Below are 25,373 nucleotides of genomic sequence, written 5' to 3' on the forward strand. Positions count from 1 at the left end.
GTATGTCACAAATTTGCTAAAAAAAAATTCATTAGTGTCCAAGTAATCATTATCATTCCATTTTGTAGTAAATGAGTTAGAGTTTTTATTCCCATATTTTCAGTTTGATCTCAAATGTTGGAACCCCAATGTAGATATAAAGTAGGTCATGATGTATGACATTACACAATAGGCAACTGGGAATTACTGCTTCATCTAAAATTAATTTGTTATAGTAAAATAATCGTATTATATGTAATATCTTCATTAAGTATAAGTTTACAAAATCACTTAAATCAGGAGGTCTATATATATATATATATATATATATATTAGTGCTGTCAAACGATTAAAATATTTAATCGCGATTAATCGCATTAATGTCATAGTTAACTTGCAATTAATTGCAATTAATCACACATTTTTATCTGTTCTAAATGTCCCTTGATTTCTTTTTGTCCCATTATTTTTTTCTCATTTTAATGCTCTTATCAACATGGAAAAGTGGATCGACTTGCTTTGTGCAAATGTTTTTTTATTGAAAACAACATTGGCATATACTGTAGTGTTCAATTTCACACTAACATTCTCACTTGGAGCAAATAATCGCGTCAGAGAATGCTTGGCCATCAAGTGGTATTTCAGACTGGACGTGCTGCGATGATCGCTCAGTTCACAACGACAAAACACACAGATCACTTTGGTCTTGTCAGTGGAAACATTTGGCAACTTTTTAAAAGTAAACTTTCCATTCAGAATCTTACTGGCATCCATTTCGGCTTCTCGCGCTCGCCATCCACTCAAAACGTAACGTTAGCCTACTACTCTTTGGCCGGCTCGCAAGCCCAAACAAGTGTGTGCGGCGTGCCGGTTGTTTTGTTTCCGGTCTAGCTAGATCCGGTGTGGTGTTGTAGTTGTTCTAACGTTACTAGTTGTTGCAACAGCATGTGAAAAAAACGACAAAGTTTGCTAGGCCAAAAAGAACGTAAATCTCTCGCTAAAAAAATTGGCGCTGTTAAAATGGGTTTGCGTTAACGCCATTAATAACGCGTTTAACTGACAGCACTAATATATATATATATATATATATATATATATATACAGCGGGGGAAATAAGTATTGAACACGTCATCATTTTTCTCAGTAAATATATTTCCAAAGGTGCTATTGACATGAAATTTTCACCAGATGTTGGTAACAACCCAAGTAAGCCATACTGTACATACAAAGAAACAAACAAAAATAAGTTCAGAAATTAAGTTATGTGTAATAATGTGAAATGACACAGGGACAAAGTATTGAACACATGAAGAAAGGGAGGCGCAAAAAGGCATGGAAAGCCAAGACAACTGCTGAAAACTTACAGTAATTAAAAAGCAATCCAGCCCCCTGTAAGTGGAAATTAATAACAGCTGGTTCAGTCCCAAATGATGGCCTACAAAAAGGTCTCATTGCCAAGGTGTCACACAAGACACATCTCATGATGGGTAAAAGCGAAGAGCTGTCTCAAGACCTTCGCAACCTAATTGTTGCAAAACATAATGATGGCATTGGTTATAGGCGCCATTCTAAGCTTCTGAATGGTCCAGTGAGCACCTTTGGGGCCATAATACGGAAGTGGAAAGACAATAATTTCACCATAAATTTGCCTCGACCAGTGCTCCTCGCAAGATTTCTGATAGAGGAGTGAAAAGAATAATCAGAAGAGTTGTCCAAGAGCCAACACCAAGTTGTATGGTGTTTTTAGGGTAATGTGCACTCCCATTTCTCCTCCAAATATGGTGTGTATTATGGCATCCAAACAGTTCAATTTTGCTCTCATGTGACCACACTATATTCTCCCAGTATTTCACTGGCTTTTCCAAATGTTGTGCAGCAAATTTTAAATGAGCTTCAACATGCTTTTTTTTCAGTAATGGAGTCTTGCGTGGTGAGCGTGCATACAGGCCATGGTGGTGGAGTGCATTACTTACTGTTTACTTTGAGACAACAGTACCTGCTATCTGCAGGTCTTTTTGAAGCTCTCCACAAGTGATCCTTGGCTCTTGGACAACTCTTCTGATTATTCTTTTCACTCCTCTATAAGAAATCTTGCGAGGAGCACTGGTCGAGGCAAATTTATGGTGAAATTATTGTCTTTCCACTTCCGTATTATGGCCCCAAAAGTGCTCACTGGACCAATCAGAAGCTTAGAATGGCGCCTATAACCAATGCCATCATTATGTTTTGCAACAATTAGGTTGCGAAGGTCTTGAGACAGCTCTTCGCTTTTACCCATCATGAGATGTGTCTTGTGTGACACCTTGGCAATGAGACCTTTTTGTAGGCCATCATTTGGGACTGAACCAGCTGTTATTAATTTCCACTGACAGGGGGCTGGATTGCTTTTTAATTACTGTAAGTTTTCAGCAGTTGTCTTGGCTTTCCATGCCTTTTTGCGCCTCCCTTTCTTCATGTGTTCAATACTTTTTCCCTGTGTCATTTCACATTATTACACATAACTTAATTTCTGAATATATTTTTTTTTGTTCCTTAGGGTTGTTACCAACATCTGGTGAAAATTTCATGTCAATAGCACCTTTGGAAATATATTTACTGAGAAAAATGATGACGTGTTCAATACTTATTTCCCCCGCTGTATATATATACACACAGTATCTCACAAAAGTGAGTTCACCCCTCACATTTTTGTAAATCTTTTCATGGGACAACACTGAAGAAATGACACTTTGCTACAATGTAAAGTAGTGTGTGTACAGCTTGTATAACAGAGTAAATGTGCTGTCCCCACAAAAGTAGTACACTCCTAAGTGAAAATGTCCAAAATGCCCAAAGTGTCAATATTTTGTGTGGCCACCATTATTTTCCAGCACTGCCTTAACACTCTTGGCATGGAGTTCACCAGAGCTTCACAGGTTGCCACTGGAGTCCTCTTCCACTCCTCCATGACGACATCACGGAGATGGTGGATGTTAGAGACCTTGCGCTCCTCCACCTTCCGTTTGAGGACGCCCCACAGATGCTCAATAGGGTTTAGGTCTGGAGACATGCTTGGCCAGTCCATCACCTTTACCCTCAGCTTCTTTAGCAAGGCAGTGGTCATCTTGGAGCAAATTTACACTGTTATACAAGCTGTACACTCACTACTTTACATTGTAGCAAAGTGTCATTTCTTCAGTGTTGTCCTATGAAAAGATATAATAAAATATTTACAACTCACTTTTGTGAGATACTGTATATATCATTGTAGATGAAGCAATAATTCCCAGTTGCCTATTGTATTACGTAATGTCATACATGATGTAATAGAGGATGAATTCTCCTTCATCCTCTGTGACATTGGCCTCACTGGATTGAGCATGAAAATAAAGTAACAACCTTCACTAGCAGATTAGGCCTTTTCATAATTTTTCTTGCATGGTGATCTTTTGTAATCGATGAAAGGGTTACTTTAGTCTCCCAGCGTATTCCATCTCAATACATGGGCATGAGGGTACATTAGCCTCAACTGCCGCTGTTGGGTAGGCTGACGCTTTCTATTTGCAGCCGAGAGATTTGAATGGCCTTCTGTCCCCGGAGTCTGGAGCAGAATTGAAACAGTGACCTTGAGTCAGTAAGCTAGCAGATTACTCAGTCATGGCTCACGTCCTCCACTCCGATAGACTGATGCAAAGAACCGGCGTGTAGAGGCTTTTCTAGACGTTGTTGGAAAAAAAGCAGGGGAAAACACACAAACATGTTGCATTTGCAGTAAATAGTGACGGGAATGAGCACTGCAAATTGGCTGTGGTATCCAAGGTAACAGACATTTCAAATTCCCTCGCTCAGAGGAAGCAGATCAGCCTGTGTCGGACAGGCTTGGCTCGGTTGAAGTGGCGGAAAGGGATTACATCATACCAGAATTCCCAGAGAGGGACAGACTGCAGAAATTTTCACCTGTTTTCTAAAGCCGTCTCATCCACCGGCACATAGTCTGGCCGCCCATGTGTGTAGCGAGCGGAGGTGCAGAGAAAGTGTATTTGACAGTAAGTGAAAAAAGGGAGGGGGGAATGTAAAGGGATGACATCATCCTGTGTGGAAACCCTCTTCTCTGCAGTGACGTCACCTGCAGACACTCCGGCAGGCTGTTAGCGTGGGCGCTGGCGGCCCCGTTAGACAGCTGACGGCATTGCAGGTCTGCTCCTTTTCCCACCTCCTTCTCCTTTTCTTTTCTTATCCTCAGCAATCCTGTCCTTACGTCCTCACGACTCCCTTTTCTTCTGTTCTTTTTTCAACTCCACACTTCTTTCTGGTCCACTCCTCCCGCCATCCCATCCCACAGCTCCACTTGTGCTAAAAATAGACACGGGTACTTTGCTAAGCATTAAGATGTGCAGTGGATTTCTTCAAAGTGTTCATTTCGGAGCGCCGCTCCCTCTCGCTCTCCAGCATGCTGCGGTTGGCTGGTGTCTTCACTAATGAAAGACAGTGATTTATGAGTCACACGCGACTGAATCTCTTTTACAGCATTTTTGAGACTCTTTGCTTTAGATGTGGTTTATACAATATAATGAAGGAAAAAGTCATCAGAAATCATCCTCTTGCTAATTTTTTTTCGGGAACTGGTGAAAACACTATTAATAGTGGCTTTTCACAACATCTGGTTGGTTTTTGAAGACAGCAAATACAATATGTATCCTTCATTGCCTATGAAATCACACAATTCAGTGTATATATGCAGTTGATTCAAAGAATAAAACCATGTCTGATGGACTGTTTATTTATTTACACTACCATTCAAAAGTTTGGAGATGGTTAAATTTTTTTTTACTTTTTTTTTTGCTTATGCTCACCAAGGTTGCATTCATTTAATCAAAAACAAAGTTATATTGTAAAATATGATTACAATTCAAAATAACTGTTCTATTTCAATATATTGTAAAATGTAATTTATTCCCATGATGGCAAAGCTGACTTTTCAGCATCATTACTCCAAACTTCAGTGTCACGTGATTCTTCCAAAATTATACTAATATGCTGATTTGGTATGCAAGAAACATTTCTTATTGTTATCATCAATGTTAAAAACAGTTAATATTTTTTTTTGTGAAAACCACGATGCAGTTTTTCATGATTTTTTGATGAATATAACATTTTTGTATCATTATAAATGTTTTTACTGTCACTTTTGATTAATTTAGTGCATCCTTGTTTAATATTTTTTTTAAATCTGAACCCAAACTTCCGAATATTTATTTATTTATCTCTTTATCTATCTATCTACTTAAACACCAGTTCTACAGTGAAATAAACATCGTCACACATTGTTTAGTTATATCTAAGGCTTGCTTGAAATTAAATTGTTTATATCATTAGACATGATGTTATGGTTTGAAGCTGATCTTAAACCAGTTTCCTTAGAAAGTGCCTTATACTACAGTACATGCTGCCTGTTTAGTCAACTATCTAGTGACCAGAATTTCATAGGCATTTGGGGTCTTTTTTGTTTTTCAGGCTCTCTCAATAAAAAAAAAAATATAAAAAAAAAAAAACTGCACAAGATCCTAGCCATGTCTTTTCAACTGTCTATGTTTTGTAGAGTTTTACATGGGTAAACACCACTCATATTTCTTTTGAAAATATAAAAACAATATTGTATTTCAGCTATGTAGGCTGTAGCTCATTTTTTCCCATCTGTTCCCAAGGCACTTACTGTACTGTACTCCGATTAGCTGAGTAATAGTCTAGAGCTAGTTCAGATCTTTTTGTCTCATCTCACACACTGATTTCAAGCAGTTCCTTATTAGTGTATTTCTTCATCAATAGTTGACTCATTCAGAGGATTTGTGCTAAATGTTTCAGACTAATGGCTCAGAGTAATCCAGTACAAACTCATCTCATCTGTCAGACAGTTTAACAATGCACAAAACCCTTGATGTCTAATTTTATAACAGCACAGGTTTTATGCTGTATTTAATGTTTCTACTATCATTGTGTCCTGTAGACCCTGCCCGTGTGGTAAACATGCCGCCCGTTATTTACGTGGCCATCGGACTGCCGGGGTACATCCGCTGCCCGGTGGATGCCAACCCGCCTGTCACTTCAGTGAAGTGGAAAAAAGATGGCCTGCCTCTGCGGATAGAGAAGGTGAGTCCAGCTGGACAATGATCTCAGTGTTTTCACAGATGCTGTCACATGGGCCTCAACGAGCTCTCGCAGCTGTGTGAGATGGGTTTCATTCACAGGTTACATTGATCTCATAGTCTCGCACAGACAAAGAACACTGGCTCTTCTTCAGTAAAGCCAAGTGGGGAATAACTGACCCTAATGAAGGAACAGGAAATCACTTTCATTCTCAAAGCCTGTTCCTCCTCAATGCAATTGGCTTTAAAGGATAGTGTCCATGCAGCTGAAAATGTGTAGGCTTATCATGTTACATCCCAAGAGCACTGAGAGCAAATCCACTTCATACATTTCACTGAATGCAAAAGCTGTACTGCTTGTCAGGGGTGTAGCAACCATTATAACAAGGGGGTTCTAGTCCATTTAAAAGCCTGTTCCCCAAATTTTTGGTGGCGTTTCTGATGCAGTATGAAGAAAAAGCTGTACCCAGCCTTGTGAAATTATGACTTTTATACTAAACAGTCTACTAGTTGGTTATGGTTAACACCCACTTACTGTACCTGCCTTTCAGCAAGGACTAGGCAATTGTTACATCACCTAATTAATATTCATGATCTAAGCTGATGAGGTTCATAATATGTCCCCTCCACTTTTTAGTACATTCATACATAAGTGATATTATTCAGTGTGTCCATTTTACTCAAATTGATTGCAGATGATTTCACAGAGTATTGATTTAGATTTTCATACTGTGATTATACCTAGTGCGATTATTGAATTTGCAATTTTTACATTGTACATGTAATTATGTATGCAATGGATGCTTTTATCTAAAGGAATTTACAATCTATTCAAAATACACTCAAGTTAAAAAGTTTGGGCTTATTAAGTTTATTTATTTATTTTTCGAAGAAGAAGGTAATACTTTAATTCAGCAAGGACACATTAAATTGATCAAAAGTGATGGTAAAGAGATTCATAATGTTAAGATTTCATTTTTAAATAACTTCTGATCTTTTGAACTTTATATGTATCAAAGGATCCTCGAAAAGATGTATCACGGTTTCCACAAAAATATTAAGCAGCAAAGCTTCTTTTTTTTAGCATTGATGACATTTAGAATATTTTCTGCAAATCAGCATATTAGAATGATTTCTAAAGGATCATGTGACACTGAAGACTAGAGTAATGATGCTGAAAATTAAGCTTTGCTAAGAATAAATGACATTTTAAAATATATTAAAAATAAATGCAGGCTTAGTGAGCATAAGAGACTTCTTTCAAAAGCGATTAAAAATCTTACTGACCACAAAAATGTGAACGGCTGTGTACAAAATCTATCAGTTTGTGCATTCCCTGGGAATCAAATTTGGGCATCAAAACCTTGGCGTTGCAAGCATCATTCTGTACTGTTTGAGCTTCAGGAAACGGTTTGCTCTGGTTGTGTATGCTGGGTGTGATGGGACTTTTCTCTTTGTTGCAGTACCCTGGCTGGAGCCAAATGGAAGATGGGAGCATTCGAGTGTCTGAGGTGACAGAGGACTCTCTCGGCACCTACACCTGCGTGCCTTACAATAGCCTCGGTACAATGGGACAGTCCCCTCCCGCCCCCCTGGTGCTAAAGGTAAAGAATAACACTTGTAGTGTTTTTTGTTGACATTTAGTTAATTACATCATCAATTTGCATCAATATAACGTGGTGTTTGGCGATGTATAGGACCCACCCAAATTTCTGGTGGTTCCTGGAGGGGAGTACAGGCAGGAGGCTGGTCGAGAGCTGGTCATCCCCTGTGAGGCAGAAGGAGACCCATTCCCCAACATTACATGGAGAAAGGTAAGCCTTAACAATCCTTGAGGAGGATCCTGTATCATTGTCAACCCAACTGAACCGCTTGCTAGAACTGTTTTCTTTTATTGGAGAAGGTAGGGAAGCCCAGCAGAAGCAAGCACAACGTCCTACCAAGAGGCAGCTTACAGTTCAAATCTCTCAGCAAGGAGGACCATGGGGAGTGGGAGTGTGTCGCCTCCAATGTCGCCACGAGCATCACTGCCAGCACGCACCTCCTAGTAATCGGTAGGAGGCGTAGGAGACAAATGGTGCAACTTCATGATGCACAAACTTTACTTGCAATAAAGTCATTCTTCCATACAGCAATGTTCTTTGATCATATTACATCATACAGAGTCAACCCTGTTACTTTTTTAAAGGTGCATAATTTTGTTTATATTCTGGACGACTGTGGTTTTTGACTCTGGGTTCCCATGGTCATGAAAAGGGAATTTTTAAAAAAGTAACTGAAATGTATGTAGTCCACATATATTTTTCTAGTTTTATTCTGATATGATTTTATATAATATTTATATATTAAATATTTTATTTAATATTTTATTTTATTTCAGTTTTATTTATTTTGAATTACCAAAAAAACTAATTCAGTTTCAACAATAACTGCTATTCACTAAAACTTTGTGCAAATTGTTCTTTCAGGGCTTTGGTCCAACAGGTTCATGACTTGTTTGCGAATTGTCTGAATCCAAATAATAATAAAAAACATCCTTATACAGTATCTCAAGCAAAAAGGAAATTCATTGGTTAAAAACTATGGGAACCTTGTTTATACTTATATCTGTTGGTTAATGTTTTACCCTATTTTACCAAGGCATATTGTTTATAATAGGGAGTAAAAGGGAGTCGTATTACTGGAGTCATATAACTGGAGTCTTCATCTCATGTGAAGCACATCACTTTAAACATACTTTGTTTTGGTGCAAAGATGACTTGTATTGCTATTAACAGAAGCTGCTGCAGTGTCTTACATGCAGTATATGCACATGCAGACTTATTTTATAGATTTAACTGAGGTGAGTAGCACAAATGCTAATGTTGCCATGGTCTATTTTTATTAGCAACCTGTGCAGCTGTAAAACAACACTGCCACTTAAGTCCTTACTGTATATTGCTGTCCACTGCCCTGTCATATCCACTGTGCTATTGGACACTGTTTGGATTTGTGTAGCTTCAGTGAAGCTGTCAGTTAAATAATCTTTGTTGAGTCACTGATCAGCAGCTGCTAGGCTAAATTGTAGGTTTTCTCTTTTAGCTATTCAGTGAGTTCCTTACAAAAAGCTCTCTGTATAAAAGTCCTTCGCTAGGTCGGGTCTCTGAGGGATATTATATGCTGTGAGAGGACTCATACTGTAGAAATGTTTCAGTGTCTTAGTATTTTACTCAAAAGCATCCCTACGAGCTAACGGTTATCTGTTGAATAAGAAATAAAGGATAAATGATGCACACTGTGTCTGGTGTTTTGTGTTAGCGCAAGTGTTTGTGTTAAGACAAGTGATCTAATCGCTCTGACCGAGGGTTTTCTACAGAGAACGCTTTAGGAAATTAAATGTGTGTGGCCTTGCTTTAGCTTTTGTGTACAAGTGTGTGTTTATATCAAGTGTGACACAAGCTGTCCTCTTCCCACAGGCACAAGCCCACACGCCCCCGCCAAAGTCCACGTTTCGGTCTCGACGACCTCGGCCAACGTCTCGTGGGAATCTGGTTACGATGGCGGCTTTGAGCAGACATTCTCAGTCTGGTACGGCCATGTGTGAGTCATCCCAGCATGCTTTGCTTTCTGCTTCTTTTCCTAACTGTTGACCTGAGCTGTGCTGCTGCTGTGAGGCTGCTACATCTGGGGGCACGGTGTGGGACGGGGCAAAACCTTTCCCCCAAGGGGTGAGATGACCAGCAGGGCCTTCCACACTTTTAATATTAATGGCAGTGCAGCTAAAATGTTAAGGAGATACTTTTGGGTATAGAGCATCATGGTTAGGATTTTTTGTAGTGCATATAATGAATAAAATACAGTAGACTCTAGTTTGTTCTTCAAAGTTCTGTTCATAACTTCCAAATCATTTTTTCCCGGAAAGTCTTGAACAAAGATAATCATTTCATAACTAGTCCAGATCCACTGTTTTCTTTGAGTTTTTTCCCCTCTACGAGCAGTTCCCTAGCATGCTGGCCATGTTATTCTGGCTCATAACGATAGAATTGGAATGGAATGATCAGGCAGTAAAATCCCTTTACGGAGTTGTTATGAGTCGAGCTGCATGCAAAGTACCTTATTAAGATGACAAGACCATTTTGGTGTTGTGTGCAGTTCGACTGCTTTTTAATCACTTTAGCACACTAAAAATAATGGCATGTTCATGTGATTTAGAAGGAACAGTCTACTGCTGATTATAGTTATGGAAGCCACATTTACAGTATGTTAATATATACAATATCACAGTGACCCCTTCCTAAAATATAAAGGCAGCTATATATTGTCATGTTTACATTCATATCTACAGGCCCATTCATACTGTGAGAAAAATAAGGTATAGTTCACTCAATAATGAAAGATTCTCTACTTTATTTTCTCTCACTGTCATGTCTTTCCAAACATGTATGACTTTATTTCTTTTGTAAAACACAAAAAAAGATATTTTGAGAAATGTCTCTTAATACAATGGAACGACATGAGGGTGAGTTAACATCAAAACATCAAATTAAGTTCTAAACAATGATGTTGAAGTACAATAGAACTTTTCAGATGCTAATTAATCAATTATAGGTCCAGCTTATTGAACTGCACATGTTTGGCAGGTGCTGTGAACCTCCAGTTTGTACATACAGTATTTATTAAGCCCTGATAGATTCTGAACTATGATAGATTCTGAGATGTGATGTATGAAAAGTATGTATTAATATAAAGACTTTGTCTTGTGCCTTCTCGCAGTTCAGTGCTAAACAGTTTTTGATATTGTAACCGTATGCAGAAAGCCAACAATTGCAAGTAAGTATTTACTGTAACAATTTTAAAAGTTTCCATTACTTGCTCTGGTAAGGTGACAATCAGGTTTAAAAGAGGTTATAGGTTGTGGAGGCTTTTGTTATTGACATGACCATTACGGCAAACTCTCGCTTCTGGCTCAGCACGTTCGTCTCCTTCGCCTCTCTTCATCTCTCTGCTGCCCATGCCAGCGCTTCTGCATCCCTGTGATTCTGCTCCTTCTTTGGTGCTGTCCTCTGCGATATTCACCCGGAATATCAGCATTCTATAGCTCTCTGTGCTCCTGCCCCTATAGAATGACACATGCTTTTTGTTTGCTTTGATGGGTACGAGCAAGAACATCTCAATCATTTGTCTCTAAAGCTCCTTTAAATAATGTCTTTGCTACTTACTCTTTTTAGAACATATTTTTGCATTGTCACACCTGATAACAGATGTCAGCCATGTTAAATGGGAATGTAGCATGAACAGGTTTAGACTGTTACAAGCCCTGGAGACAGATTTCAGTCCTTTTCCAGCTATAAATGGTCATGAAATGTAGTCTGAGAGTTTAGAGACACATATGGAGAAAAAGAGGGGAAAGTCTAGAGATTATATGAGATGCAAGGGGAAGTTTATATATAGGCATACTGCATACAGTGGGGAGAACAAGTATTTGATACACTGCCGATTTTGCAGGTTTTCCCACTTACAAAGCATGTAGAGGTCTGTCATTTTTATCATAGGTACACTTCAACTGTGAGAGACGGAATCTAAAACAAAAATCCAGAAAATCACATTGTATGATTTTTAAATAATTAATTTGCATTTTATTGCATGACATAAGTATTTGATCACCTACCAACCAGTAAGAATTCCAGCTCTCACAGACCTGTTAGTTTTTCTTTAAGAAGCCCTCCTGTTCTCCACTCATTACCTGTATTAACTGCACCTGTTTGAACTCGTTACCTGTATAAGACACCTGTCTACACACTCAATCAAACAGACTCCAACCTCTCCACACTCTCGTCAATCTCCCTCGGTCTGGGGCACCATGCAAGATCTCACCTCGTGGGGCATCAATGATCAGGAGGAAGGTGAGGGATCAGCCCAGAACTACACGGCAGGACCTGGTCAATGACCTGAAGAGAGCTGGGACCACAGTCTCAAAGAAAACCATTAGTAACACACTACGCCGTCATGGATTAAAATCCTGCAGCGCACGCAAGCCAGCAGATGTCCAGGCCCATCTGAAGTTTGCCAATGACCATCTGGATGATCCAGAGGTGGAATGGGAGAAGGTCATGTGGTCTGATGAGACAAAAATAGAGCTTTTTGGTCTAAACTCCACTCGCCGTGTTTGGAGGAAGAAGAAGGATGAGTACAGCCCCAAGAACACCATCCCAACCGTGAAGCATGGAGGTGGAAACATCATTCTTTGGGGATGCTTTTCTGCAAAGGGGACAGGACGACTGCACCGTATTGAGGGGAGGATGGATGGGGCCATGTATCGCGAGATCTTGGCCAACAACCTCCTTCCCTCAGTAAGAGCATTGAAGATGGGTCATGGCTGGGTCTTCCAGCATGACAACGACCTAAAACACACGGAGTGGCTCCGTAAGAAACATCTCAAGGTCCTGGAGTGACCTAGCCAGTCTCCAGACCTGAACCCAATAGAAAATCTTTGGAGGGAGCTGAAAGGTTTCTGTACCAAATATTAAGTTCTGCTTTTCTGATGTATCAAATACTTATGTCATGCAATAAAATGCAAATTAATTACTTAAAGATCATACAGTGTGATTTTTCTGGATTTTTGTTTTAGATTCCATCACTCACAGTTGAAGAGTACCTATGATAAAAATGACAGACTTCTACATGCTTTGAAAGTGGGAAAACCTGCAAAATCGGCAGTGTATCAAATACTTGTTCTCCCCACTGTACATGTATAGACTACCATTCAAAAGTCTGGGGGTCGGTATGATTTTTGAATGTTTTTGAAAGAAGTGTCTTATGCTCACCAAGGCTGCATTGATCAAAATACAGTAAAAACAGCAATATTGTGAAATATGATTACAATTTTGATATATCATAAAATATAATTTATTCCTGCAATGGCTGTCACAGAACAGGTAAGACTTCAAACAAAGAGTTTATTGGACAGATACAGATGAATGATGACTTAGCTTGCTGTGAACGAATGTCTCTATTTGCAGATGATGGTTCCAGACGCAGACGAAGGGCAGGTGACGGATGGCAGATGACAGGAGACAGGTAGGGTTTCCACAGAACAGGTAAGGTACATGTAATCGGTCTTAAGGTGTTCATATAGACGAGACCAGACAAGGGAGGCAGGAGAAGTGTCTCTTTATAGGGAGTGCTGATGATGAGGTGCAGGTGCTGATGTAATTAGGTGATGGCTGATGGTATACAGGTGGGAAACATGAGGGATGCTGGGAAGTGTAGTGCGGTAGAGGTGACAGCTGGTGTGGTGACTGGATACGTGACAGTACCTCCCCCTCCCGGAAGGTGGGGCGGCTCAGCCATCGTGGCCTTTCTCTGGGACTCAGGTTTGGCCATTCTGGCCAGGGACCCATAGCCCCCCCCCCCCCCCAAATTTTCTTGGGCGGATCTATGGGCTCACACTCAGGCCCAGGAATGGATACAGGCTCAGAAACAGATTAGAGAACAGGCTCGGGAACAGACTCAGGGACAGGTCTTGGAGCAGGTCGATGAACAGGTCTTGGGACAGGCTCTGACGTGGCGGCGGCCATCCTGGCTGAGGGCTCAGGCGGTGGCCATCCTTGCCGAGGGCTCAGGCGGTGAGGTGGCGGTCATCTTTGCCAAGGGCTCGGGAAGCGAGGCGGCGGCCATCCCTGTGGCATTACGCGACGAAGTTCATGCTGGGCAGGCATGACGTGAAGACATTCAGGCTTGATAGACATGAGATGAAGAATCTCAGGCTTGACCGACATGACGTGACGAAGTTCAGGCTGGGCAGATCTGACATGAAGACATTCAGGCTTGATTGGCGTGACGTGAAGCTGAGGCTGTGCAGGCCTGACGTGACGAAACTCAGTTTGGGCAGGCATGGTGAAGATATGCAGGCGGTCTGGCAAGAAAGATGGCTGGTGATGGTGATGGTGGTTGAGTGGCGATGTCATCATCAGCCTCACCCACGGTGAAGGCTGAACCGCTCAACAACAGCACATGATCCAGTTATTGTGCGAATTAACCTGGTTTTGCGGCTGAAGCTGGCTGGTGCAGAGGATCGTCCAGTCCAAGCCCGAACGCGTTATTTAGGACGTCATCTGTCCAGTTGACCTGGTGTGAAATTTCTAGGAACTCTTTCACATATTCTTCAATCGGGCTGCCATCCTGGAAACAGGTTAACAGATGATCAGTTGGGTTTTGATTGATGGGGGGAACGCCCATACTTTGTTTATGGTCTGGTCTTCTGTCACAGAACAGAAGGATGCAGACAGGTAAGACTACAAACACAGAGTTTATTGGACATATACACAGAACTGAAAAGGAATGCAGACTGGTGGTATGATGGACGAAGAACAGATGAAGGATGACTTAGCTTGCTGTGAACGAATGTCTCTATTTGCAGATGACGGTTCCTGACGCAGACAAAGGGCAGGTGACGGATGGCAGAAGACAGGTAAGGTTTCCACAGAACAGGTAAGGTACATGTAATCAGTCTTAAGGTGTTCATATAGACGAGACCAGACAAGAGAGTGTAGGGGGATTGCTGATGATGAGGTGCAGGTGCTGATGTAATTAGGTGATGGTGTGCAGGTGGGAAGCATGAGGGATGCTCGGAAGTGTAGTGCGGTAGAGGTGACAGAGCTGGTGTGGTGACTGGATACGTGACAATGGCAAAGCTAAAATTTCAGCAGCCATTTCTCCAGTCTTCAGTGTAAAATGATCCTTCAGAAATCAATCTAAAATTTTTATTATATATGTTTTTTTTAAATTCTTTATTGAATAGAAGATTTAAAATAACAGCTTTTATGTGAAATAGAAATGTTTTGAAAAAAATACAAATTCTTTACTCCCGCTTTTAATGAATCCTTGCTGAATAAAACTATTAATAAAAAAAATAAAAGAAATTGTACCAACCCCAAACTTTTGATTGGTATTGTTTATACATATATACATTTGTGGTGTCAAATTTCAGATTTTCTGCTCAAATCTGACATATTATTAAAGTCTTTTTCTCTTTTTTAGTATTGTATATGAGTGCTTGTGGTCATTTCTTTGGAAATTGTTTAAAAAATGTAGAGGTAGCAGTATACATTGTCTAACTTTGGCTGAATAATTACACCTTATATTATATATATATATATATATATTAGTCTTCTTCATGCAGAGGATGAATAAAACAACGTGGCTTTAAGATTGAAAAACACTGACATGAACTTTCATCTGACTGTTCGCTCATCAAGAAATGTATTTCCATGTACATTGCCAAGATCAAAATTAAATTCAGTTTCAATGTTATTTTTGCTGACAGATCGATGTCATATATGAGGAAACTGGGTCTGTGTGCGCTCAGCATTTCTTTATAGTCTGTACCGAGTACCAACTTGAGTCCTTCCACTAATGCAGCAATCTACACAGGCATAAGCTCAAGAAGAATAGAAGGCCCTCCGGAGGATAAATAAACATGTTAATCCTCACCCAAGGGCCAGGCCTCCCTCACCTTTCTGCATCAAACTTCTTTTTGACCATCATTATCCACTGGCCTGATGTGTCCACCACAGGTACCCAAACGATCGGAGGCCTGTGCCAAGAGCTGACTAAAGGTGTCATTTGAAACATTGGGCAGTGTGACTCATGCTTTAAAGGTTGTGTGTGAATGGCCTTTAAAGGTGACCCACGTGAGATTAAACAACAGCTTCCGTCAACCTCGTTGACGCAGATAGTTGGCGTGTTCCTGCTACTTCCTGTGTATTGCAGGAGAGGTGCTGAGCGACCGCTGAGATGCTGTGAATAACACACATCTCAAGAGCCTGTGAACTCTCATGTTATAAGGGCATGGAGGAAGTGATCAATTATACCTCAGTGGAATATTATGACTCACATCAATAGGAACAATAAGACATCCGTCAGGCGTCATTCCATGCATGCCAAAAGCAGTAGTTTATCAGATTACTGGTTGTAGATGCAGTCACACTTGCAACGGATGTGTGCAATAGGGCATGATGTCACTGGCTTCTGTAACTAAAAAAAACAATACATTGTAAATATAAAAAATCTACATGTTAAAATATACAGTAATAGTTTAGGGTCCAATTCTCACTATTAACTAGTTGCTTATTAGCATGCATATTACTAGGACAATGGCTGTTTATTGGTACTTATAAAGCACATATTAATGCCTTATTCTGCATGACGATATTCTTCATCCCTTAATCCTACCCAATACCCAAACTTAACAACTACCTTACTAACTATTAATAAGCTGTAATAAGGAGTTTATTGCAAACGTTGTGGTTAATAGTTAGTTAATAGTGAGAATGGACCCTATTCTATAGTGTGACCAAATATACTTTCTATTCCACTTATCCACAACATTGCAGTCATTCTTACGGTTTCCTTGTAAGAGATGTATTGTCCATACAATTGACTCATTTCAAGCCATAGATCATTCCCAAGATAGCCAGAGAAAAGGGTTGAAGGGCGGCCAAGGCGCACTGAAGATGTATGACGATTTTTTTGTAAAGATCAGCGGTTGAAAACGCAGTTGCATTCTTCAGGATTTCCTCCGGGAAATTTTTGTATTATTGGATATCACTGAGTACTCACACTGAGCCAAACAAGCTGTCTTTTTCCGTCAAGCTGTAGGCAGTGCTCTCATCAGTGTTGTGAGCGACGTGATAATCATTATCCAAGCGTATGTGCATGCATGACAACTTTTTCCATCTGTGCATGTGACTCCTCCTGCAGGGTGAAGAGGGAGCAGTTAGGACCGCATGACTGGCTGTCCATGCCTGTGCCCAGCGGGCAGCACTGGCTCCTGGTGCAAGGCCTGGAGCCCGAGACGGCCTACCAATTCAGTGTCCTGGCCCAGAACAAGCTGGGGACGGGCCCGTTCAGCGAGGTCGTCACTGTGAACACACTAGGTTGGTCACCCGTGCAATCCAACATTCAATGACAAGTTCATCTCTGCCTGACAGAAGTCCATTTTATAGTAGGGATAGAAACACTAAGAATTTAGCGATTTAAGTTGAAATTCTGACTCTTAACAATTATGATTCCTTACTGATTTCTTTTAGTACTTCTAAAGAAGCAACAAATTCTTGATCCTAACTATAGCCGCTTTCCGACCGGAGGAACCTTTTCACAGTTCTAGGAACTATGGCTAAAGTACCCGGATGTCGGCGTGTTCGCACCGCAGGAACTAGGAACGATTTTAGTTCTAGGAACTCCATTTGGAGGAACTAATTTAGGTCCTACTTCAGAGTAGGGTCTAAACCAGCACTATAGGAACTACTCGTGACGTTAGTGTACGCTCATACGTGTGAGCGTACGTTAGTGTACGCTGATTGACCTAACGCACGCGGAACACCAGCACCCGCCATTTTTAAAACAGCTAGAATGTAAACACACAGATTATAGCCTACATATTTACTCCAGAAACTAACTATACAAACATGGAAAACAGTGATAGATGGGTCTCTAAACCTTTATGCTGAAGAGAAAATCCAACACAACTTTGAGGGGACCAAGCCAAACATGATTATGTTTATCTGCCCAGCTAGCAACACTGGACATCAACCACACGGCATAGGCTAATAACCTTTTTTTCATATACTGTCTACTTTCTATAACAGTTCTATCTAATAACATATTAAACTGTACTGTTAGACAGATCGCTAACTAATAAACACAGAGTATGCGAGTATTGTTTTGCTCTGGCGTTCTCAGTGCCGCCAAAATAAAGGTCCGTCGCGCCGTCAAAATAAAAGTCACCGTGCTTGCGTCACACCCTTACCCCTCCTACCAGTTCCTATGGCCACTTGGCCAGTGCGAACGCAAACAGCAAAACCGAGTTTGGGGGAGAGTAGTTCTTAGAACTGTTTAGAAGTGGACAGTTCCTAGAACTAAGTTCCTGTAACTACTTGGTCGGAAAGCGGCTTATATTACACCATGTTATATACACTATGGACAAAAGTATTGGGACACACCTCTTAATTATTGAATTTAGGTGTTTCAGTCAGACCCATTGCCACATCTGTATTAAATCAACCACATAGCCATGCAGTCTGCATTTACAAACGTGTGAAAAAATGGGTGGTTTTGAAGATGTAAGTGATTTCAACCGTGGTACTGTGTATAGGATGCCAGTTTGTGAAATTTCATCCCTGCTAGATATTCTGCGTGCAACTGTAAGTTGTATTATTGGAAAGCGTTTAGTAACAGCAGCCACTCAGCCACAAAGAAGAAGACCATGTAATGTCCCAGTGAAGTCACTGAGTGCTGAGGCGTTTGGTGCGTAAAAGTCGTCAAGAGTTCCAAACTTCCACTGGCATTAATATCAGCACAAAAACTGTGCAGCAGCTTCATGGAATGGGTTTTCATGGCTGATCAGCTGCATAATGTACAATACTATGCTTCCAACTTTGTGGAAACAGTTTGGGGAAGGCCCTTTTCTATTCCAGCATGACTGTGACTGTGAGACAAAGCAAGGTCCATTTAGACCTTTTGGCTATTTCATCCATGCTCTATTGGTTGAATGGGAAAACAAATCCAAATCTCCAAATTATTGTGGAAAGCCTTCCCAGAAGAGTGGAAGCTGTTAAAGCTGCAAAGGTCGGACCAACTCCATATTAATGTCTGTGTATTTAGAATACAATGTCATTTAAGTCCCTGTTGGTGTAATGGTCAGGTGTCCCAATGCTTTAGAAAGTATAATGCTTTAAAACACATCATGACAAACAACCAATTTCAGATGTAACAATTAATCTGCAAATATTATGCTTTTGAACTTTGGTTACAATTATTTATGAAAACATATAAGTAAGGCAGGGATAATGTAGAGCGAGGCGGTTGTTAAAGTGAATACAACCCCGACAGGCTGATCAGGACCCCGACGTGAAGCCCGCTTATTACATGGCTACCTACCAAATAAATCAATAATTTGACACAAAATATTTATTTAAAAAGGAGTTTATTGTTTTAAAAACGATTGTATTGCTTCCGCTAAAGAAAATAGTCTGTTCCGTCTCTACGGTTAGAATCCTGCGTCCATAGCAACGCTCTGTTTTTCATGGCAACGGTGTGTTATACTTAGCAGCGGTCTGTTATCAAGAAATAACAGACCGCATTCTACATACTACATAAGAATTCAACCAAGCCATGTAAAAATGCATTATAATTTACATTATGGATACATTTATAACGCATCATACATAAAGGCTTTAAGGAAAGTATTACCTAAAACACTACTAGAAAAAATACTAATACTAGCAACAAATACTAAAAATACTAGCACATTTATCGCTTATAAAATGCTATCGTTCAGACAGGGTCAGCAGTTTCAGCAAGGATGCATTAAATTGACCAAAAGAGACAGAAAATACATGTATAATGTTACAAAATATTTAGTTTCAAAATAAATGCTTTTTTTTTCTATTCTTCATAGAATCCTGAAAAAAAAGTATCATGGTTTCCACAAAAATATTAAAGGGATAGTTCGCCCAAAAATGATATTTAACCCATGATTTACTCATCCTCAAGCCGTTCGAGATGCATATGTCAATCTTTTTTCAGACGAACACATTTTCAGTTATTTTAGAAAATGTCTTAGATCTTTCAGTGGTTATAGTGTGAGGCTATGGGGTCTACCTCGTTCAAGTCCCAAAATGGGCATGCATCCTTCACAAAAGTAATCCATCCGGCTTGAGGGTGAGTAAATCATGGGTTAAATATAATTTTTGGGCGAACTATCCCTTAAGCAGCATAACAGTTTTCAACATTAATAATATTAAGAAATATTTCTTGAGCATCATATCTGCATATTATGATGAATCAGTGTTTTGCTTTCTTCTCTCTAGTATTTCCTATAAGTACCCCAGAACCACTGGTGCTGCTTACCCCACCACGGTGCCTCACAGCCAACCGGACACAGCAGGGAGTCCTACTCACATGGATCCCTCCAGCCAATCACACGTCGCCAATTGATCACTACATCATGGACTTCCGCCTCGGGGAGAGGTGGGATGTCCTTGATGATGCAATCCCTGCTGGAGAGACAGAGCTCTTGGCTAGAGACCTGGTTCAGGTATACCTGTGATCACAATTTCAAAAGTTTGACACACAGCTTGTTTTGGGATTTCTGCAGTATTTGAGAATAAACTATAATATAACTTTGGTATTGCTTTTAAACCTAGAATGATAATTCAAGCAACAGTAAAAATTTTTTTATCATTTAGTCATAGTTATGTTGTTCCGAAACAGAACTCTTATGACCATTTGAAAGCCATGCAAATTATATTTTTATTACATTTTCTAAAATGTAAATTTGAAGGAAAAAAGCAAAATGACAGAAATCTTCCTCAAGGTTTTACTCACAGTAATGAAAAGTTCAGACGTTTTTTTGCATATTTGTCACATTTGGATGCAAATTTATTCCAATTATTTCACATTCCTTACAATGTTTTAATCTACTACAACTGAACCTTCAGTGGACTGATTTTTCTAGTGATTTCAGGTAATACACATTTAAAGGAAACATGCTGTAAATGTCTCTGCATTGTTTTACAGGAGGCCTGGTATGAGTTCAGAGTGATAGCGGTTATGGAGGGCCTTGTCAGTGAGCCCAGTAATGTAGTGGGAGTCTCTAGCACAGGTCAGTGCCCATACTGAGGATTTTAGAACCTGTACTTTGATATTGTACTGCACATGATATCATGTTGTAATGTACTCTTGACATTTTTGTGTAGGCTCACACAAACATTAATGGAATGAGTTGACTCTGAATTAGTGGTGGTCTGATGAGACTCTGCTGCCATCTGATGGATGTAAAGTGAATTATTTTGCCTTTGCTGAAGTCTTATTTGAGAATTAAAGCAAGTTCACATTCAGAAATATTGGATGCATAGTGTTCTTTTTGTTTGAATATAGTCAGACAACTGTACAATATTTTTTTTTAATAATTTTAATATCTCAAACTATAAAATGTTTAATGTTTCAGTTAATGTTCACTGAAAATACAAATACAAAAATAAATATTTAACAAAGACTATTGGCATGCCAGTTTGTTTAGTATTTAGTAGGTAAAATATTTATTATCACTTTAAGCCATTTAAACAGGGATATTTTTACTTTTGAAAATATTCACTTTTGAGATATGTCACAATATATACTACCGTTCAAAAGTTTGGGGTCAGTTAAGTTATGCTCACCAAGGCTGCATTTATTTGATCAAAAATACATGTGCTGTAATATTGTACAATTTTATTACAATTTAAAATAACTGCTTTCTGTTTTTAGATATTTTAAAATGTAATTTATTCCTGTGATGGCAAAGCTGAATTTTCAGCATCATTACTCCAATCTTCAGTGTCACATGACCCTTCAGAAATCATTCTAATATGCTGATTTGGTGCTTAAGAAACAGTTCTTTTTATTATCATCAGTTTTGAAAACAGTTGTGCTGCTTTATATATATATTTTTTTTTTTCAGGATTATTTTATGAATAGAAAGTTCAAAGAACAGCATTTACTGTTTGATCAGTTTAATGCATCCTTGCTGAATAAAAGTATTAATTACGTTTTGAACAATAGTGTAAACCTGTTTTTTAAAATGATTGGTGTATTTTATTATATTTTGTTCTGTTGACAAACCTTGTCTGTTACCATATTCTAGGGATTGACAACCACCCCTAATGATTGATTTCACTAAATAGATAGTTTAAGCATTACAGTCGGAATTCAATCACTACTTGAAGTCAAAATAAATGTGAGGCTGCTCAGTCTTTAATCTCATTTCTTAAAGCATCCCACTGTGATTTAAAATGTATTTTGAATGTCTTTATGAATCAAGATAGCTGGCTATTTTCATTAATGCTCCTATTAACTAAATGATACAAAATGAGCTGTATGGTTTATTGTTAAAACAGCCCGTCTTAGGCATCTAAGAATGAAAGAGCTTGTGTGTGTGTGTGCTGAAGGCGAGCTTGTTTGTATCTTTCAGACTATTTCCCGCCGCCTGAGGTGCCAGACGAGGGACTGGCGCGGCCGGTGGTGGCAGGCATTGTGGCCACCATCTGTTTCCTGGCAGCAGCCGTCCTCTTCAGCACGCTAGCAGCCTGCTTCGTCAACAAACAGAGACGGCGTAAGCTCAAGAGGAGACGAGGTCAGTGGTGCCCTTACGGCCAGAATGTCCTCCTCTTTCTCATCCAAACCCCATGCACTTTACATCTTACCCTACTGACAGACTGAAGACTTTGATGCAATTCAAACAGACTGGGAGAATTTTTTTGCCTAAAGCAATTCCATTTATTTAACATTCAAGGCATCCCCACTATCTTGTTCTCTTACAGTATGAAGAGGTTTAAATAACAGGTAACTGCCACTATTGCACAAATGATGCTGCAGAACTCCCAACAAGCTCTTAGGGTGCTTTTCATCAGGAAATGAGTTTTTTTATGCACGTGTTAAATCTCTAATCGCTTTCTTTCTCTCCGGTTTTCTCTTCGACAGATCCCCCTCTGTCTATAACACACTGCAGAAAGAGCGTGGAGACTCCGTAAGTAATGTCTTTTAAGAACTTCCTCCTTCTCCCCTTGTACCTCAGTTCATTCAGAGCGAGAGTGGAGTGTGCTTCATAAATCAAGGCATCTAACAGGTCCGCCCTCTCGCTTAAAGATCCTATTAGAAGACCCATTAATTACTGCTCAGTGATAGGCCGGTAATTCGTAGATGTAGTGTGTTCATAGACTGGACGGCCTAAGTTAATTTCACCAAAGAGCAGTTCCTTCATTTTTCCATTAGTTTGGAATGCTAAATAGTTCTTTCATGCGTTTGCTTTAATTTGCACTTTAGATCAATGGTTCTCAACCAATGGGGCTCCATTGTCCACTAAAATAAGTATAATTCTAATAATTAAATTTCAGAATTCCAGAAGTTTTAGGAGCTGTAATTTAGTCGTTTGTGATTCACTGGATAAGGATTACGAATAAGGATTTTTACTACAATAGCTTAGCAAAACTTGTAAAATGTGTATTCATTCATTATAAAATGCCATGACGTTTTAAAGGAATAGTTCACTTAAAAATTAAAAGTCTGTCATTATTTACACACCATCAAGTTGCTTGAAACCTGTATAAATTTCTTTCTTCTGCTTAACACAAAGGAATATATTTTGAAGAATGTTGGTAACCAAACAGTTGATGTACCCCAATGACTTCCATAGTAGGAAAAAAAATACAATGGAAGTCAATGGGGTCCATCAACTGTTTGGTTACTGACATTCTTCAAAATATATTCCTTTGTGCTCAGCAGAAGAAAGATATTCATACAAGTTTCAAACAACTTGAGGGTGTGTAAATGATGACAGAATTTTCATTTTTAAGTGAACTATTCCTTTAAGATTTTATTAATTTACATGACTTTTCCAGGTGTAGAAATCAAACTTTTAAAATTAGGCTACCTCATATATCCAGGTTAGCTACACTACAAGTTACAATCAAAAAGTCTCTAGCTATATTGAATCTACTTTTTTTAAATGTTTTAAAAAAACATAATGCAATACAATTGTGGTTTCAAAGAATAGTCTATATTGTTTTATTTTGTAAACTATCCAAAGATAGCTTACACACAATACTCAAATATATATCTCAAACTGACTGTTTGTCAAAGTAAAAAATTGCAACAAATGTAACATCATTGCAAGAACAAAATGCATGCAATTTAAATTGGATATACAGGAGTAGTCAAAAATGCACGTTAAACTCACAGCACATGCAGTGATGGAGCTTGCAACATTTTCTGTGAACGGAGCAGCTCTGAGATTCGCTCTGAAACCCACCACAACAAACTAAGCTATATACCTATTTAAATAAATCATAGCCTTTGCCATGTGATAAGTGCACTAAGGTATATTGCAAATTCATTTTCTGTTCGATTGACAGATGCTTTGCCAAAGCAATGGCGAAAAACACAACGTTAATGATCTTTTAAGGTTTATTGTAGCAGGACAGATTATTCTAGGAAACACTGATTCATCATTGTAATTAAAACAGAAACAGACATTTGATGTAGAGTGCTATAAAGCAGCACAATTAATCTATTACTCACCTCTATGTGCGTCCTTAAATTTGTGCTTGAAGTCTTCAACGCAGACATCGGTTTATCTTTGGTTTGCATAGATTACATACCAAAGTTTAACCTTTACTAGTCGATTCATTTGAAATATCAACCCAACGGTTCTTAACATAATCATCAGACAATCTCTTAGACTGTGTCCGGAATCGCCCCTTATATCCTTAAATAGGGCACTATTTAAGATTGTGTTATTGCACCACAATAACGAGTATACAACCAATGTACGCTCAACATCGTGTCAAATGTGACTACAGCGTAATATTATACAGGCATAAATTCCCTTTTAATTGATTATTAAATTGTTTAATTAAGGTTTACACATAGTTTCTATGACAGAGTTCAAGATAAATCTTTTCCTCTTACTACTGTGGCTGCCAGTTTGCCAAGTTTCAAATAATTATTAAAAAGCAAGCACAAACTATGCAAAAGCGGCAGGCCTTCCGGCGCACTCAGTGTCCGAATTCACTCTCTCGTTTTCATCCACTCCCTCAAGTGAACTATGGTGAGGGTTTAGGGGGCAAATTCGGACACAGCCTTAGTAAACCGTAAAGAGGCGTGATAAAACAATAGATGGCGGTAATGCACTCTAGAAAAAGACACTGCACTTCTTTCATACATTGCAGGTTTGCAATGTAAAAAGTAGTTAGCTACTGTCAAGCTACACTGTTTGAAAAAAGAAACTGAGCTACTGTCAATCTACTGAAAAAAATGTAGTTAAGTTATTAGCGTCGCTACTTAGCTACTCCCCAACACTGGTTTTTAGCCTTGTAATGCTTGTTTTGTCTTATTTTAAATCCTTTTAAGTCATCTTGAGGCCCTCTTGGAAGTTTACCGAGACCTCTTAATAGGCCCTGGCCTACTGTTGCCTTATATGGATTTTAGGATCATTAACATTATATTTAATAGGCTTCAAAATTCAAAATATGTTGGACATGTTGTTTGCAAAGGGAGTGCACATATGTATCACAACACCTACAAAAAGGTGGGTGTGTTTCTCTCAGTGTCTAGGGATAAAATTAATGAAAATTATAGTCATTCATATAGCGTTTTTTTTTTTTTTTTTTTTTTTTTACCAGATGAGCAGTAACAGGAAAACATTTAGGGAGAAAAAAGGGGGTGGGATCAGGCAACGGCCTGAGCTGAATTCAA

At 39.2% G+C, this 25,373-nt stretch overlaps 1 protein-coding gene across 1 annotated transcript in view; it reads left to right on the plus strand.

Annotated features, from left to right (window-relative positions):
• The window catches only part of igsf9bb (immunoglobulin superfamily, member 9Bb), a 119,944-nt gene that overhangs the window by 73,637 nt on the left and 20,934 nt on the right, over positions 1 to 25,373 (plus strand). Inside the window, exons 8-17 of the mRNA XM_084388116.1 lie at positions 5,963 to 6,105; positions 7,565 to 7,705; positions 7,799 to 7,915; positions 8,005 to 8,155; positions 9,557 to 9,668; positions 16,842 to 17,017; positions 19,952 to 20,178; positions 20,661 to 20,745; positions 22,093 to 22,254; positions 22,602 to 22,647. Of these exons, the coding sequence (XP_084244242.1) occupies positions 5,963 to 6,105; positions 7,565 to 7,705; positions 7,799 to 7,915; positions 8,005 to 8,155; positions 9,557 to 9,668; positions 16,842 to 17,017; positions 19,952 to 20,178; positions 20,661 to 20,745; positions 22,093 to 22,254; positions 22,602 to 22,647 (1,360 nt within the window). The remainder of the gene's footprint in view (positions 1 to 5,962; positions 6,106 to 7,564; positions 7,706 to 7,798; positions 7,916 to 8,004; positions 8,156 to 9,556; positions 9,669 to 16,841; positions 17,018 to 19,951; positions 20,179 to 20,660; positions 20,746 to 22,092; positions 22,255 to 22,601; positions 22,648 to 25,373) is intronic.

This window comes from Rutilus rutilus (assembly GCF_951802725.1).
Source record: "Rutilus rutilus genome assembly, chromosome: 18".
NCBI classification, from domain to species: Eukaryota; Metazoa; Chordata; class Actinopteri; order Cypriniformes; family Leuciscidae; genus Rutilus; species Rutilus rutilus.